The sequence below is a fragment of the Lolium perenne genome, chromosome 7 (assembly GCF_019359855.2).
Source record: "Lolium perenne isolate Kyuss_39 chromosome 7, Kyuss_2.0, whole genome shotgun sequence".
Taxonomy (NCBI): domain Eukaryota; kingdom Viridiplantae; phylum Streptophyta; class Magnoliopsida; order Poales; family Poaceae; genus Lolium; species Lolium perenne.
In genome coordinates this window covers 61,644,153-61,661,219 of record NC_067250.2, presented here as the reverse complement: position 1 = coordinate 61,661,219, position 17,067 = coordinate 61,644,153, and the positions used below count along the sequence as shown (strand labels likewise).

Here is a 17,067-nt window from a genome sequence, read left to right as displayed (position 1 = left end):
AAGCTCCGGGTTTTTTCCAAGTGGTAAGGGCATCTCCCTCCACCGGCGCGACGCATTTCGGACGTCGGGTCAAATGGTCGAAATCGTCCGGGCGTCCGTTTGCGTCGGGGGTGGCTCCAGCGGCACGATGCATAATTTTTTTTTGCATTCATGAAGCCATAATTTACATTAATAAAAAAACATAAAAAAGCCAGAAAGGCGTGCTAAAAGTAGGTGCTGCCTACTGGTCGTCGTCGCTGACAAGGTCAATCAACTCCGGCATCGGCCATGGAAGCTCGTACGTCGGCGGTGGAGGAGGTACCGCCGCATGGGCGGGAGGCTGTGGCCAGGGATCCCACGCCGGAGCAACAGGCGAAGCGCGGTCGTTGGAACGCGTCGGCGTGGCCGGAGGAGCGCTGACTCGCGGAGCTGGATTGCGAGCCCATCCCACAAAGCGAGCTCGTTGAGCTCGTCCTGCTCGCTGTTGGCCAGTGCCTTGCAATGACCTCCTCCTCGGAAATGTCCGGCGGCTGGGTCTCTGGATCCCACGTCGGCCCACCGTCGTCGTGGTCGTATTGTGCCATGGTCACGTCCTCATCCTCGTCCTTGTCCGCGTCCTCCTGGTCGTTCTCTTCTTCTTCTGCGGCGATCTCGCGCTCGAAGTAGTCTACGTCGGCGAGGTAGCCAGCGTGGCGGCGCGCGTCGAACTCCCACGACCCGAATGAAATCCAGTTGTAGGAGTTCAGCGCGTACGCCGGATCCTCCCGCAGATCCGGCGGCAAGATCGCACGGCGGCGGCGCACCTCGGCACGCCGCTCTCGCCCTCGCGTGGCACGGGGGGAACCGGCACGCGCCTCGAGTTGAGGTACCAGCCCCCTCCCGGCAAGTTCGCGTCTGACCATGGTACCGGCCGGTTTTCCTCCCATAGCTGTTGCGCGAAGTCGACGCGGACGTACCGGCCGACCCGTGCCTTCTTGCCGGACCGCGAGCCACTAGACTCGTGGTCGTTCTTGGTCTTGCGGAACGGCCAGCATTTCTTCCCCATGGCGTCGGTGGGGTGGATACCGTGGGATGTGGCAATGGTTTGGTCGGGGCCGCTGGCAGCGTCCCTTTAAGAGGTTCGGACGCCATCTCGCCTTCAATGGTCTGCCACTGCAACGTCGCCTCGCTGCGCACGCTCGCGGAAGCCGAGGCGCGCCATTAACGCGGCCCTGCAAAGGCTGCAGCGCGCCGCTCGCAAGTAATGCCGCGGAAGACGATGAAGTTGTGTCCCTGCCAGGCGGGCCCGTGCGACGACCGAGCGGACACTTTGCGCGTCCGCTCAGCGTCCGCAGAGACGTAAACCTGGCGCCGCGGACGGCCCGGTCACGATGCGTCGCCCCGCTGGAGGTAGTGGCAGACGCATTTCCGGTCACGCCGGACACAAACGGTCGCTGGAGATGCCCTAAAAGAAAAGTGCACTGTGGCCAGCTTATCATCCCGAGTCATCGATTTGTAGCCGTCCGATTGAACTGAGAGTTGCATCCGGCGCCTCTTCGTCCGGACCGATTGCCACCCGAGGAAAGTTATTTGAATCGTGTGTGGCGTGAGGAGAGTTGTTTGAATCGTGTGTGTGTGGTGTGTGCGAGGGGGGGATTTCTCTCTCCTCTAATTCCCCTTCATTTATGTGTGTGCAACCTGTCATTCCCCCTCCCCCGGTGTCACTAGGGTTTCGAGAGGTGGATTCCGAGTTAGAGCATCTCCACTCGTCCCCCCGAGGAGGCCCCCGGCGAGCGTTTTTTCCATCCGGACGGCGAAATTCGGCCCAGTCGCGCCCCCGGTTCCTCGTTTTCGTCCGGATTTGGGCCTAAATTCATCCGGCGATCCCACGCCCCCCCCCCCCCGGCCCCCCGGGGAGCTCTCGGGGACTCCGGACGAGTGAAAAGCGGGGAAGGGCCCGATCTGTCGGTGACTCGACGCACGAACCCCACCGCCACGTCGCTCAAAATCTCCCCCACCCCTCGTATCTCTCTCGCCGCCGGCTTGTTGCCCAGATTGCGCCGCCACTCCTTCCCCACCTGCCTATATTCCGCCGTGTTTGGACGACGGCCTATCTGGCTGCTCTTCCGCCGGCCTGTTTTCCGGCCTGCTTGCTCGTCGTCGCTCGCGGCTCGGGTTGCCTCGACCACGCCCGTCAGGTGTTCGTCCATTTGCCTCGCCGGCCATGGACTCGGACGAAGAGGAGGAGCAGATGTTCGTCGAGCTTATGCAAGAAGAGATGGCAGCAGCCGCCCAAGACGACGAGCACATGATGATCCTTGGTTGCTTGGCAAGCATGTACGCCGGACTGGCAACTCGTCGGCGTGGTGGGTCGGCACGAGGTCGCCGGAAGTGCAAGCCGAGACAGCGACTGGAGGGCTACTGCATGTTGTACGCCGACTACTTCGCCGACAATCCGTTGCACGGTGAGAGTGTTTTCCGGCGTCGTTTCAGGATGAGCAGAAAGCTATTTCTGCAAATTGTGTATGCCATCCGCCACTTTGATCCCTACTTCAGATGCAAGGCGGATTGCACTGGTTTGGTTGGATTTTCGTCACTGCAGAAGTGCACAGTGGCTATGAGGATGCTGGCGTATGGAGCTCCCGGTGATACTGCAGATGACTATCTTCGGATGGCGGAGTCCACCGCCCTTGATTGTTTCTACCGGTTCTGCAGGGCCGTCATAGCAGTGTTCGGGGACTATTACTTGAGATCACCCACTGTCGAAGACACTCAGAGGATCCTTGCAACAAATGAAGCTAGAGGTTTTCCAGGGATGCTTGGAAGCATTGACTGCATGCATTGGCAATGGAAGAACTGTCCGTTTGCGTGGCAGGGAATGTACAAGGGTCACAAAAAAGGCTGCACTGTGATACTTGAAGCAGTGGCTACCCATGATCTTTGGATTTGGCACTCTTTCTTTGGTATGCCTGGATCCAACAATGACATCAACGTCCTAAACTGCTCCCCGGTCTTTTCCAAGCTTGTTGAGGGTCATGCTCCCCCGGTGGACTATGTGATCAATGGTCGGCACTACAACAAAGGATACTACCTTGCAGACGGTATCTATCCAAAGTGGGCAACATTTGTGAAGACGATCTCCAACCCTAGCACCCCCAAACTTTGCGAGTTTGTCAAGAAACAAGAAGCTTGCCGAAAAGACGTCGAGCGAGCATTTGGTGTCCTACAGCAGAGATTTGCTGTCGTCCGGTTCCCCGCTATGACTTGGTCCAAAGATCAGATGTGGGAGGTGATGAACTGCTGTGTGTGCCTACACAACATGATTATTGAAGATGAGCGAAAGCATCCGGTTCCTCTGGCTGAGCAACAAGCACCATATGAGAGAGAGGGTCCTCTTGCACAGCCTAATCACCAGGTGCCTCCATCATGGGCCGCCTTCATTGCTATGCGCCAGGAGATTCGAGACTCTACAATGCACCAGCTGCTGCAAGATGATCTGGTGGAGCACATATGGAGGCTCCGAGGCAACGCCAACGCCGACGCCAACTAGTCTGTCTTAATTTGTTTGAAAAATTGTGAAATTTGTGTGCTTCATTTGTTTCACCACTTGTTAAACATTGTACTGTTATCGCCGAATTTGTTTCAGCAATTTTCGTCCTCTTGTTTGCCCAACTTGTTAAATTTTATGTTGAATTTGTTTGAAATATGTCAAATGGTCGAGGTTGGGGGTTTCCTGCCGGGGGGACGGCTGGAACTTCGGCGCTCCCCACGCCAAATCTTCATCCAATCCGGACGAAAATTTCGCCGGATTTGGGCGTGGGGAGCGCCAACGAGTGGGGATGCTCTTAGCTCGTCGGCGAAGAGGGGTCGTGGGCGCAAGTATGTGTAGTTTGAATTAATTGGCAGGGGCCATAGTTATTACTGATAGGGATCGGTTTGTTTAGGCCCAGACCACAGACTCCACCCCAAAAGACCCGGACCGGTTAATCAAAATCCATTTGGTTTAACCAGACAGGGCCGGTGATAGTCATGTGTGCTTTGCTGGCTAGAGTAAAGAAAAGCTCGTCCCAAAGTCGAACTGGTCGTACACAATCGCTTGATCTGAGATTAGATGGTTGTAAAAGCGTATCACTCATGCGAGTAGCTAATTTAGTTGGCATATAGTTGATTTTTTCAGTTTGGTACTTCATTGTCTACAATTGTGTGTGGCACACTAGAGGGAGGCCAGAGGCGGTGTGTGACGGATCCACAGAAGGCAGCATGGCGTGACCAAGTGGTATCGGGCTATCGGCGCCAGTCACAAGTGGCGGTAGCAAGCCGTCTAGCGCGAGGGAGTGACAGCGAGCAGCGGTGCTGATGCAAGGCGATGGTGTTGAGCTGGCGACAGTGACAGTGGTGGGCCCATCTGTGATTTTTGCACGAGTAGGGGTGTTACCTTCACCTAAACCTAGGTACATCACATTTTGCTTGCGCCCAATCCATGTAATCGGAACCCATCGGTTGCTCTTTTGGCTCCACACCTGCAGTTTAGCCACCCGTATGGCTACTGATGTGACGATACCACGACAATTTCACATTGATTTGTATAGAAGTTAAAAACATTGATTTCAAAACATTCAAAAAAGGCTCCATTGTTCTCCAAAACAATGTACTCCTTCTGCTAGAACCCGAGCTATGCAATTCTACAAAGACAACACTCAATCTACCATTTCGAAAGCATCTTCGGCTACGGTCATCCATATCCCACTAGTAGAAAACAGGTCTTTCGTTAGGCACCTTTGGCTCCGGCCGTAGCCTGGGCCGGGACCAAAGGCCTGGCCACGTCTCCCCGAATCCGCCGAATCATACGGCACCCATAGGTTCCGGTTCGTTAGGACCCATTTGTCCCGGTTCGTATCCCAAACCGTGACTAAAGGGTTTTGTGGCACACTGCGCTTGCGGTACCCCCTTTAGTCCCGGCTGGTGAAACGTGTCGCGACTTAAAATCAAAAGCTTCGTTCCCGCGGAAGCCGGTCGCATCGCCATTACTGGTCGGCGTCGAAATTGAGCGTCACGCGGGAATCTGAGCTGCCGGCACCGGCGCGGCCAACCACGAGAATTGATCACCCGGTGGCTGGCCATGTTCATCTACATCTTCCACTCCTTTATATGCTCACATCTTCTCCACCATTGCCACACACACATATTCTTCGCCATCTCATCTCATCCACCATTGCAAAAAAGCTCGCCTCTTCGTCGACATTTCGGACTCGATGGAGCACCTCGCGCGCAACCCGTCTCCTCTAACTCGGGTGTACCACCTCATGGCCGAAGGGATGTCTTTCAAGGTCACGGTCGCGCTCCGTGCAAGAAGGGTGGAGAAGTGGATCCGCGCTGTGAAGAGGGACTATCTCGACAACGCACCAATCAAGTGCGCCGACTTGGATTGCGAGTTCACCAACCCTCGCGAGGGTGATCAGCGCGTCGCCGTCCTTCAACTCTCGGTGGCGTTCGAGAATTTGGTATTCCAGATTTGTCAGACTGATGAAGTGCCACAACCTCTCAAGGAGTTCTTGCAGGATGTGGAGATGCTGGGTCTGTATGGTATTCAAATTACTTTTGCATACGACCTCCAGAAGATACTCTCGAATCCCACAAATAAAGACCCAATATGTCTCTTGCAGTTTGTAATATATACGACACGGAAAGCATCGGCTCCGCCTTCTATATAAAGGGGAGCCGAGGAAAAAGCAAGGCATCGAATCTATTGTCAACAGAAGCACAGAAATCTTTAGTTGTGCACCTTTATCGGTTGTACCTTCGAGATCTACTTGCCCTCTACTTTTTAGAAAACTCTCTACAATCTGTAAGCATTAACGAGTTAAGGGCATCTCCAGCGGCGCGACGCATTTTAATGTCCGCGAGCGTCCGTTTGCGTCGCGCTGCGGACGCAAAAATGACCGTTTTTGTCCGCGCGTCCGTTTGCGTCTGGGGTCTGCTCCAGCGGGGCGACACATTTAATTTTTTTTTCCTTTTTTCCCTCTTCTCCATTTAAACATAGTTTCAAATATAACATTTTGAAACATGATTTTACACAAACTAACACATAATTTGGAACATGGTTTACACAAACTAACACATAGTTTGAACCATGGTTGACACAAATATAAAATTTAAAAAAATAGAAATCAGTTGTGTTGATTTCTGTATGTTTGCTGCTAAGAAAGAACATTCAAGGGCACCCAGTCACCCAAACTGGAAAATCCAGCGGGAGGAGATGGTGCCCTTGTTGGTTCTACCGATGAAGCGAACATCCAGAAACCTCGACTACTGGCTTCGTCTGGCCCGTAGCTAGATTCGCTGCAAAGAAAGAACACTCAACGTTCTAACTATCGGTGTCGGAGCCGGAGTCGTCGGTGTGGTAGTGCCTGCGGCAGGCTGTGTCGTCGAACACCTTAACGATCATCTCGCCGTCCCCCTCGTAGAGGAAGGTGAGCTGGCAGCCGGGCTCGAGGTCGAGGTCACGGGCGAACTTGTCCCACCCCGTGTGCAGGTACATCTTGCCCTGCCCGTCGAACATGACCTCCACGGTCCAACGGCAGAAGTTGCAGCTGGCCTCCCGTAGCTGCAAGTGCGCCGGCTCGACACCGTCGACGAACTCGGCGAACTTGTCCGGTAGCCGCTTGATGGCGAGTGGGTCGTCGTCGATGCGGAGGAGGAACTTGAAGCAGCGCTCCTCCTGCGAGGACGAGGAGGGCACAGGCGACGGCGAGCGTGGGGCCGTAGCTGCTCCACCACGGCGGCCCCTGCCCCAGCCACGGGGGCGCCCAGGGCTGCGGCCTCGACCGCCTCGCCAGCCACCAGGACCGGCCATGGACTTCCTCGCGGGCTTGGCTGCGTCGCAGGAACACCTAGGCGGCGCTACGGTCGAGCTTTGTGGCGGCTAGCTAGGGTTTCTTTGGAGGAGTGGATGAGGAAGAAGAACGCGCGCCCCTTTATATAGGCCGGCGGCATGCGGTGGCCGCGGGACGCGTGGCGTCGTCATTAACCTGGTTGGCGGAGGTGGGCGGCCGCTCGACAGCCGAGGCATCGTCGCCATTAGTGGCGCAGTGTGCCGAAGCGATGCAGCGACGTAGCTTTGCAGTCGCTGGCGCGTTTGAGAAGACGCATCGACGCAGGGTCGCTGCCAGGCGGGCCAGCCGAAACGATGCAGCGACGCAGCTTTGCAGTCGCTGGCGCGTTTGAGAAGACGCATCGACGCAGGGTCGCTGCCAGGCGGGCCAGCCGAAACGTCCGCCAGACACGAGCGGACGTTTCCGGACGTCCGCCGAGACGCAAACCTGGCGCATATTTGGGCCAGGTTTGCGTCTCCGCGGACGGCCCGGTCACTTTGCGTCGCCCCGCTGAAACAGGCCCCAGACGCATTTCCGGTCACGGCGGACGCAAACGGTCGCTTCGCGCCGCTGGAGATGCCCTAATCCCTCGTCACCTATGGAGAAATTACTCCAGAGTCATCGACTCATAGTTGCCCCCTTTCGCAGCTGATTAGAGTCCGTGGCTGCAGCCATCGCTATTTGCTAGTTGCTGGCGATTGATGAAGCATTCAAAGGTCTTGCTCCTACCCTTGCCCTAGATCGATGAAGACGGGGGACGAAAATTAATAGTAGACAATTTGATTGGAACAAGAAAGTTACCGGTATACTTCCACAAGCCTGCACCGGTGAAGCCGGCGAGTGGAAGAAACGGCGGGATCGCACGACGAGCTGCGGTAGCGGCAAGTGCCCTTCAATCCTAGCAGCGAGACGCACAGAAAGAGGCGGCTGGCACGCACGCAGGCAGATTCACCGTGAAAAGAAACCGCATCTAGGAATTACGATCGATCAGGCCTTTCCAAAATGCCGCCTAAAGATGTACGTCTACATGGGTTGATGGGTACGTATTTGGTCTGACTGCTTCCGTGTGCAATGGACTAAGAGTATCTCTAACCGCATCTCCCAAAACGTGCCGGATTGAGCGTTTGGGATTCGTGCTGTGTTTGGGGGATGACGCTCCACAGTCTCGTCCCCCAAACAAAATTTTTGAAATTTTAAACTTAACGAGATTCGATTAGATTCGTCCAAACTTACATAGATTCGAACGAAATTTGACTAAATTTAAACTAAACCTAATCTATAAGTACTTGTGGCGGCCGGAGGCGTCGTAGTACTGCTGGAAGTTGTACATCTCGTCGATGACGACCTCCTGCATGACGGGCTCGTCGACGGGCTCGTCCTTCACCAAACCGCTTGGTCCTGCCTCGCCGTCGTCGGTGAGGTCCACGAGCCTCTTGCCGGAGTCGCGGATGGACATGGCGATCGCCATGTCGACGTCGCCCCTCCAGGCATCCTTGTCGTTCATGGACGCCAAGAACACCGCCCGCAGCCCTGGACAGTCCTCGGGGTCGTCGCTGCTGGCGATGAGCCGCTCGTACTCCGCCAGCAGCGCCGCCTGCGACGCTTCCTCCGGCTCCTCCTTCACCTCCGGCTTCGGGATGAGGAGGGCGCCGTCGCGCCTCCCTTGCTGCCGCCGGCTGCCGCTGCCGCCACGCCTCGTGTTGACGGGCGTCACCGGCTCCTCCTTCACCTCCCGTTTGGGGACGGTGTAGGGCGCCGAGCGGTACGACGAGGACGGCGTCGATCGCGCCGGTCCTGAGGAAGAAGAGTGCGAGGAGGACGAGTACGTCGTCCTCCTCGGCTGCCATTGCGGTGGTCCTCCTCGAGGAGACGGTGGCGGTGACGACGGTGTCTCCAACCTTGGAGCGCCGTTGCGGATGCCGCGGATGACGTTCTCGAGGGTGCGCCCCGGAACGCCCCAAAACAGGGCGCGGCCGTCCTTGTTCCAGCTGTTGGGCCCGCCGACGAGCCCTTGGGTGTTGTGCATCTCGACGTCGTACTTCGCCTTGAAGTACGTCTTCCACCAGTCGTCGTTGTTGTTGGCCGCCCACGTCGGATCCTGCCGCTCGGCGGCGGTGAGTTGAGCCCGCCGGGCCCTGATGCCGTCCCTCCATTGGTCCGTGCCCGGCTTCGGTGGCGGCGGGACGCCAATGCCGTTCACGGCCATCTTCCAGCCGCCGCTGCTTGGCAGTCGCATGTCCAGCGGGACTGTATAGCCGGCGTGGTACAGCGCTCACGCCTCCGCCACGGTTAGGCGGCCGCGGCCGAAGCCGTTCGCCGCGGAGATCTTACGGGAGGAAGAGGTCGAAATTTTTGGAGCGGCTAGGAGAAGATCTGTGAGGGGGGAGGCGGCGACGAGAAGGTTTGGGAGCGGTGAGAAATTGGGACGAACTGCAGGGCGTCTTAATGTACAGCGGCGGCAGCGGGGTGGTTGCACGCAATAACACCGGCGCGGACGGCCACGCGGCCATGCACGAAAACAGGGGCGCCATTAACGTCGCTTGACCAAAGGTAGGCGACGGGGTTTTAGCCTTCCGAGCCGCTGACGCGTCGGGCCCGCGTCGGTTCGCCTCGCTTTTCGTTGTGTCCGGCGTGCCCGGAGCGTCCCCTGTGGGACGGTGACGGGCTCGGGACGCCGGACACCGTATCGGACCGCGCCGGACAAAAATGGAATTTGGGGGACGCGGCTGATGTTGTATTGTGATCCAAATTCATATACTAAAGGGAGGCTAACTTCTGACGAGCGGAGCGAGGCCCGTCGCCGGAGGCTTGGGTCGAAGCGTAGCGTAGTCAGAAGTTAGCCCATACGTCGTGCCCTACAGGGACGCCTGCGGCGGGTGCGGGGGGCGGCAGCCCCCCGCGGTACGGTACGGATCGTTGGCACCGCCTACATATACATCTTGTAAGCCGCCGGCTAGGGTTTATCAGATTATAAGATAACCCACGGCGTTTGTAAACACCTCCCGATATAGTGAAGTTTTGCTGGCTGGCGTCCGTGATTTTTTCCCCTTCTATGTTGGAAGGGGTTTTCCACGTTAAATCTTGTGTCCCCTGCGTGTGTTCTTGTTTCGTTCTTCGTTATTTGCTTGTCGCATTTATAACAGCTGAAACGATTTTTTAGTCCGGCGTGCCCCAAATTGCTTTGGAGAAGCTTTGGGGGACACGGCTGGAATGCTCTAATTAATCATTGATGGGCTAATCAGTTGATTACTAGTAGCCATGGGGATTTCAGGCCACCAAACAGGCCCTGTCTGTTTGTGCTCATGCTTTTGCTGCACGCCTGCATCAATCTGTTAGCTTTTTGCAATTGAATATGGCCTAAACTAAAACCTGCTGACTAGCAGCTTCGGTGCGTCCACCTCACGCGCTCAGTCCCGTCTCCAGGATTTGAGGGCCCTGGTGCGATTTATAAAATAGAGTTATTTTTTTGTTCAAACTCAATAAATAGTACAAATGTATCTATAATTTAAATATATAGGGAGTGAAAAAAGTTATATGTTTACTTTATTATATAACTTCCGAATGTGCCATTTGGCACAATACTCAGAAATATATCATGTATTTGCTCTAAAAGAGTAAATATAGCTCTGAAGTAATAAACAAACCTCATGTTCTAAAAAGCATCATCCCTATTTGTTGAAATAAAATATACAATCATATCTTTATAATTAATCTTTATTCTTCTCATGATTCCTCCTATTCCACAAATTAATAATATAACAAAATAATTCAAACAAATATAACATGACTAAATCGAGAGTTGCAGTCTTACCTTGTGTGTCCTTACCGGCTGCCGCGTGAATTTGATGAAATCGCGAGCAAACTGCTGCCGATTCAGTAGACATACAGCAAGCGAACCACAAAGTAGGGTCTCAATCAGCTGCAGCTGCTCCCGTGCAGCCGTGCCGTCGATGTTAATCGATCGGTCGGCAAGGACGCAAGGTCCAAGGAAAGAAGTCTAGAAGCAAAAGGGATCCGGGGGTCACGCCATCCCCGTCCGGTGAGACGCGGACGCTACTCGGATCAAACCAAAACCCCGCGGAAACTGCAGAAGCGGAAACACATGGCACGATCGATCCAGCCATCCAGGTCTCCCGATCGTGATCAAAACCAGCGGAACAGCATGTTAGGCCTGGGCCGCACGAGGTAAGTAGTATCTACTTCACGACTAACGTAAGAGGTAATTGGGGGCCTCAGGAATTTGGGGGCCCTGTTCGGTCGAGCTGACCGAACATGGCCATCGACGGGGCTGTACCGAACCAGCCCTGCTTAACTACACACACGTTGCATACATACACGTACTCCCTCCGTCCTCAAATAAGTGGTATCTAGCCTCAAACTTTATCCATGAAAGAGTGTACTTCTATGTTTCCAATGTACTTTAAATTAGCAAAGGGTGTTTCTCTCTCATTGCACGGAAATCAAACCCAATAATATTGAGCACATGTTATCTTAATTTTGTACATGCACATAGCCTATTGGAGGTGAAATAATTAAAGAGGAGAGAGATGTTGGTTGTATCTTCCCAATACAATTTTCTCTTATTTTACTAATTTACCTTAAAAATCATGTACATCCACTTATTTGTGGACGGATGTAGTACCAACTGAAGGTTGCAACACGGGAGCAACACCAGCAACGGTTTATCGGCACAGTCCACAAGCTTCATGTACTGTACGGATTAGTCAGCAACTGATCGTGTGTGTGTAACTTTGCGCTGTCTGTCTCGCCTGGGAACGCATGGGGAGCAGCAACCTACGTAGCAGACGGTAGCAATTAAACCTAGGCTAGCTGGCTGCTGGTACGATTCTCGGCGTACGTAGTATGGTCAGTCCTCCTTCCTTCTGCCTGCTCAGAGAGTCCTCCCCTTCTTCGGCGTCCTCGATCTCAACCGTGGCGCCGGACGATCACGAGCCATGGTCGCTAGCTGCATGGCACGCGGTGAGGAGAGCACGGTGTATGATTGGACAACCGTGGCACTGCCCTACTAATTTCCCTATGCATGGAGGCAGCCTGGGGGCAAAAAAAAAAAATTGAAACAGAAGAAATAGCTAGTTCTCAGTCTCAGCGGACTGAGAATGAATCTCGTGCCCAACAGAATCCTGCAATATTGGATTTGATTTACTATAGTTGCAAGTTATGTTGCAACTGAAAAAAAATTCAATTGCAAATTGGTTTTTCCATTTGCAGTTGAGATCGAATGCAATTAAGAAGAAAAAAAACCTCTAAATCGTTAGATTTTCTTCATGACTAACGCATTTGTTACTTTTCAATTTTCTTCCCCTGAACATAACCTCTAAGAAGGTGTACATTTTTTTTTGAACAAGTCACCGGGTGAACCCACCCGATAAAAGCTGCCATTAATAAAACTGGAGTACAAGAAGACCCTAAAAGTACATGGAATTACACAGGGGTCCAGGAAATAAGCATAAAGGACCAAAGAGAAAACTTGAAAACGCGATCAAGCCCTCCGTCCTCCTCTTCCTCCAGATCGAACTCCGACGACGGACTGCGACCACGCCTCCGGGGAACAAGCCACTTGGAGACGAGGCCCAGGAGAGCACCGACAGCTGGAGCAAAGCAGCGGCGGAGCGACAGCCCTACTACCATTGAGTCCGACGCAAAGACGAGAATCCGCCAATGAAACGTCGAAGATGAGCTCCTCAACGAAACCATCACCGCCGGCAGACCATTCTCGAGCTCAAGCCACCGCCATGGGCCTTGAGAAGCGAGAGAGAGAGAGCCAGCAACAACGAGTACTGCACTAGTAACTATAAGAAGAAGCCGGATCTGCGCAGCATCTCCCGCCCCCTCGCCTCCACGGCCGGTCAGGTCGGAGAAACACGCCGCAGTCCGCCTCCAAGCCAACCTCCCTCGCCACCATGGCCGGCCAAGGAAACAAGGAGGCTACCTTTTTCTTCAGTTGCTGACTCCTAGGCGCCTTATCGAGGAGCCTTGCCGTCGACGAGCTCCAGTCCCAGATCCGACACGGATCTGGAGGGAGACCACCGGCGACGGGCCATCTGGTGCTGCGCCGGAACACCAAAAGGGCACTCAGCCCCTGCCACCTCCAGATCGAGTCGAAGACGACGACTCCGCCCAATCCTCCTCGCCACCGAGGCCGGCCAGGAGCGGAAGAGGAGGCGCCATCATAAGCTCGAGGGAGATGACGAAGGCCTTATTTGGAGATCAGCCGAGATGGAGGCCACATGGACTCCGGCAGCTGGAGCAGAGAGGAGTACCTCCAACACACAGCCCGCCCTAGATCTGGCCGAGAAACCAGGGCTCCTACTCCACCACTAACCGGCAAACTGCCGGGACCTACTCCTAACATAGGAACCTACTCCGGCACCTCACCTCCGCTACCTCCGGCCGGCATCGCCGCCAGAGGGGCTCGGGATCGGCCCGGTTTATCTCGGCAGCGTCTCTGTCTACTGTAGATGAGAGAGAGAGGCCGAGAAGGTGTACATGTCTACATCATCTCGTTGCCCTGACCAGCTTGGAAAGATCAGCACCACTGTCACTTTAGCATTAATGCAATAACAAATCATCGTCTCATTCAGTCGCCCGCGCGGGTCCTGCAACTGAAGCGCATAGATCACAGATCGGCCGCAGTAAAATTAAATCATGGGATACCTTAATTCATCATCGAGCTAAACATGCGTGCCACGGCAGCGTGAAATGCCTGCATCGATCGAGTGCACGCATGCATGGCATGGCAGTGGCCGTGCAGCCCAGCGCAGCCTGACGCCCTCTGCACCTCGCGGCAATGGCGTAAAAAACACACAACAGCACAAGCGGCGCGCCGGGGAGGGAGTACTGCCGGCCAGACCAGGCGCGCGCGGCGGAGAAGTACCGCCGGCCGCCCTAGCTCTCTCTCTCTCTTCTCCCCGAGCTTGAGTCTTGTCGTCACCTCTGCACTTATTGCCTCTGAGCTCTGAGCTCTGACCGCGCCATCGCTTCACGTAGAAAAAGGGCACTCCAGCATGCCTGCAACCAGCCGCGACGCAAATGCCGCGCCAGTCTGCGCTCGCTCTCGCACGCAGCAGCGTCTGGCGTCTGCCGGAGCGCAGCGCAGGCAGCCCCAGTTTGCTCCACACATTTCCCGTAACTTGGCCTAGGCGCCTAGCTTCTCTGCCCGTTAAAGGGCCTACCTGGATTGCCAAATCTTTTCTCCTTTTCCTCGCAATAGGATAGATCGAGTCGCCTGAGCTGGCCGGCGACTGGATGCTCTTCACTTGGTTTTATCCATCCTAGTACATCTGATCTGACAGGGTGATTCTTTCTTTCCTATAAAAATGAACCTTTTCAATCAGATATGGTTTTGCGAAAACCACAAATGTAGCCCGGTTTTATTTTTCCTTTTCCAAACTTTAAAACTTTTGATTTTAAAGTTTTAGAAAATTTTGTAAAAAATAGGTAGACGTAGAGAATGTTGTAATCTATAAGTGTGTGGATTTTTAGATTGATATACGTTATATTATTGGTCTGTAAAAATGATAAAATCTCGCAAAATGACGAAATCTAGATTTTAATCTACTGTTCATTATTGTTCACCACTGATGAAATCAAGATTTGTTATTTTTGCTGAGCCTAAAATACAGCATATTCATTTTGAAAATTTCCACACTTGTAGATTACAATATTATCTATATCACATTATTTTTCAATTTGTTTAGCATATTTAAAATGAAATTTTCATAGATTCGAAAAATGGCCTAGATGTAGCCCGGCCTACAAAAGTCTATTCTCCATGGTTTTACCACTATTTTACCGTATGCAAAGGTATACATGCTTTTGTGATAAATCCATTAATTACACCTAAGCACTCATCTCACTCACGTGATCTCATACTTTCCATCCTTGCCTCTCTCCTCGACCTACCTTAAAATTCGCCTTGAACTCTTCGGCCCCTCCCCTCTATTCTCATGCAGCTCTACCGGTCAGATTTGGGGTGGGAGAGGGGACCGAATCCCCACTGTATAAGCAGTTTTAGGATTTTCTTTTCCTTCGTTCTTCATGCCTTAGATGCCGACGAGCAGTGTGGTGAAGCTCATTCTTCTTTGTCTCTGGTGGAGGAGGAGAAGGGGCAGGGTTATTCTGGAAGGGCGTCCTCAAATAAGCTTAGTGGAGCTAGGTCTCAAGCAGGTTTGGAGACTATGTCTCCTTTTCTTTGCTTTCATGGTGACCGGAGGATACAAGTGGACATATTTGCTTCGCTAATGTTTTGCCCCATAATTCCGTGGGAAGTTGGAGTATAGTTCTTCTCATGTGCTTGTGAAGTTGATTTCGGTGGTGGCGTTCATTAGCGGAGGCAAGTTTCTGTTAATGCTATATATGGCTAGAGGATTCGCTTCAGGCTCGGTTGCTAGTGTAGCCTAGATCTTTTCTTTCTCCATCGGAGAATCTTGGATGTTGGAGTGGGGTTCTTTGTTGGCTTCTCTCCAAGTGGCGTCGTCCCGGGGTCGACGAGTTGTGATGAACATAAATGCCTTGATTGTTTTTCTGCAACTCTCCATGAGCACTTGTTTGTAAAGTGTAGGAACTAGTTTGTAATCTTTTATACCTTCAGTGTTTTGCCTGTAAAATTATTCTCACGACTAAATTAATACAAGCTTCGAGGCCCTTGGGGACCTACTCATGTTCAAAAAAAAACACCTAAGCTACAAAGGAACTCACATCAACCCTAACGTTGTTCAACATGGGAATGATAAGTCTTGTCCGCGGAAAGAGATAAGTATAATAATTTTCTTTTCACTTCATCATGATGAATACCAAATAGTTTGAATAAAGAACATATATATTCAATAGTGTGTAAATGTCCCATAGTAGTTTTTTTTATCCCCTAAAAAACCTACTTTCATCCTTTTGGCAATACCAGTAGGGATTTGATATGCCACTTTTGGTTCAGGAGGGTTTTCAACCTTGTCTTTAACAACTTCAACATATTCATATAGATTTAATTTCTTAGCCTCACGGCCCAAGGAAGCTTTGATGACACAAATAGTAAAAAAAACAGTAAAACTTTCCTTACCAAACAGTTTACCAATAGCGCTACGCTTTCCGGCAATTGTTCAAGAAAAGTGTCTTGATGGCTCTCAAATGTAGGAGATCAATTGTAGTACTTTTTAATAATAAAGTTTGTCAAACCTACGAGAAGCTGAAGGTATTGGTTTGCAAGTTTGACAAGTAAATAATAAAAAGGATACAATGATTTTGGTGTTTTGAGTGTATAATTTGCAATAAAATAAATGCTCTCAGTGAGAGAAAGTTCAATCCTCTATGCAACAAGAGGACAAGCTCAAGTGTGTGAACTTGTATGTGACAAGTGTTCCCACAGGCAGGCATGGATTTACCGGCATTTAGATTTATCCACAACATGGTGAATATCTTGTCAAGTTTCAGTCCCTTAGAGGCAGAGCCTAAATTAGGTGCAACCATAGATATGAGCAAATACACACCTTATGACTGATACTATAGCCATTTTAATGAGAAAGTGTAGAAATCATTAAGATATAAATATTCCATCATAGAAATTAGTTCATTGATCACCGACATAAACCCTTTTAATGCAACTCAAAGTATTGGAAATACAATTTTTATGATTTCGTACATTCCAACCCTCATCATTACATTAAAGTGCAACCCTATGAGCCCATATAGGTGAAGTAATATGCAGTCGACGTTCACATAAAACCATCATAGAACAACATAAAAGATACAAAAACTTATTCAAATACTCATTGCACATTATATAGAATCATAACCAGATTATCCTATGCCCCCAGGAACATGGGCAACTACTTACAAGTGCCAAACATGGTGTGGATCAGAGGCATATGAATTACAACACAATCTAAAATTATAATCTCTCCACTAAATAAAGACAACATGCCAATCACAATCATGCAAATAACACTTAAAACATGAGGGGGGTGAAGTTGATCTCAGAGATGCTGATGGTGGTCATGATGGTGCTGATGGAGATGTTGATGGAGAAGCCTCCCCCTACGCCAAGGAGGAGTGGTGATGACGATGGCGTTGATTTCCCCTACATTCTGGAGGCTCCGGTGCGGCAGGATCAGCCCTCTCCCGGAGTACGAGAGGACTTCCGCCTCCTCCCCTGCCTCTATAAATCTCGAGAAAAATATGATGTAAGTTTTCTAGCGAGACGGAGTCGTATGTAAAAAGGGGATCC

General features: G+C 52.1%; 1 protein-coding gene across 1 annotated transcript; it reads left to right on the top strand.

Annotated features, from left to right (window-relative positions):
* The first annotated feature begins 5,210 nt into the window (after positions 1-5,210).
* On the top strand, positions 5,211-16,899 carry LOC127315996 (uncharacterized). Its single transcript, XM_051346422.1, has 2 exons — positions 5,211-5,541; positions 16,811-16,899. Exons 1-2 carry the CDS (start codon positions 5,211-5,213, stop codon positions 16,897-16,899), a joined length of 420 nt encoding a protein of 139 aa, XP_051202382.1.
* Positions 16,900-17,067: the final 168 nt, after the last annotated feature.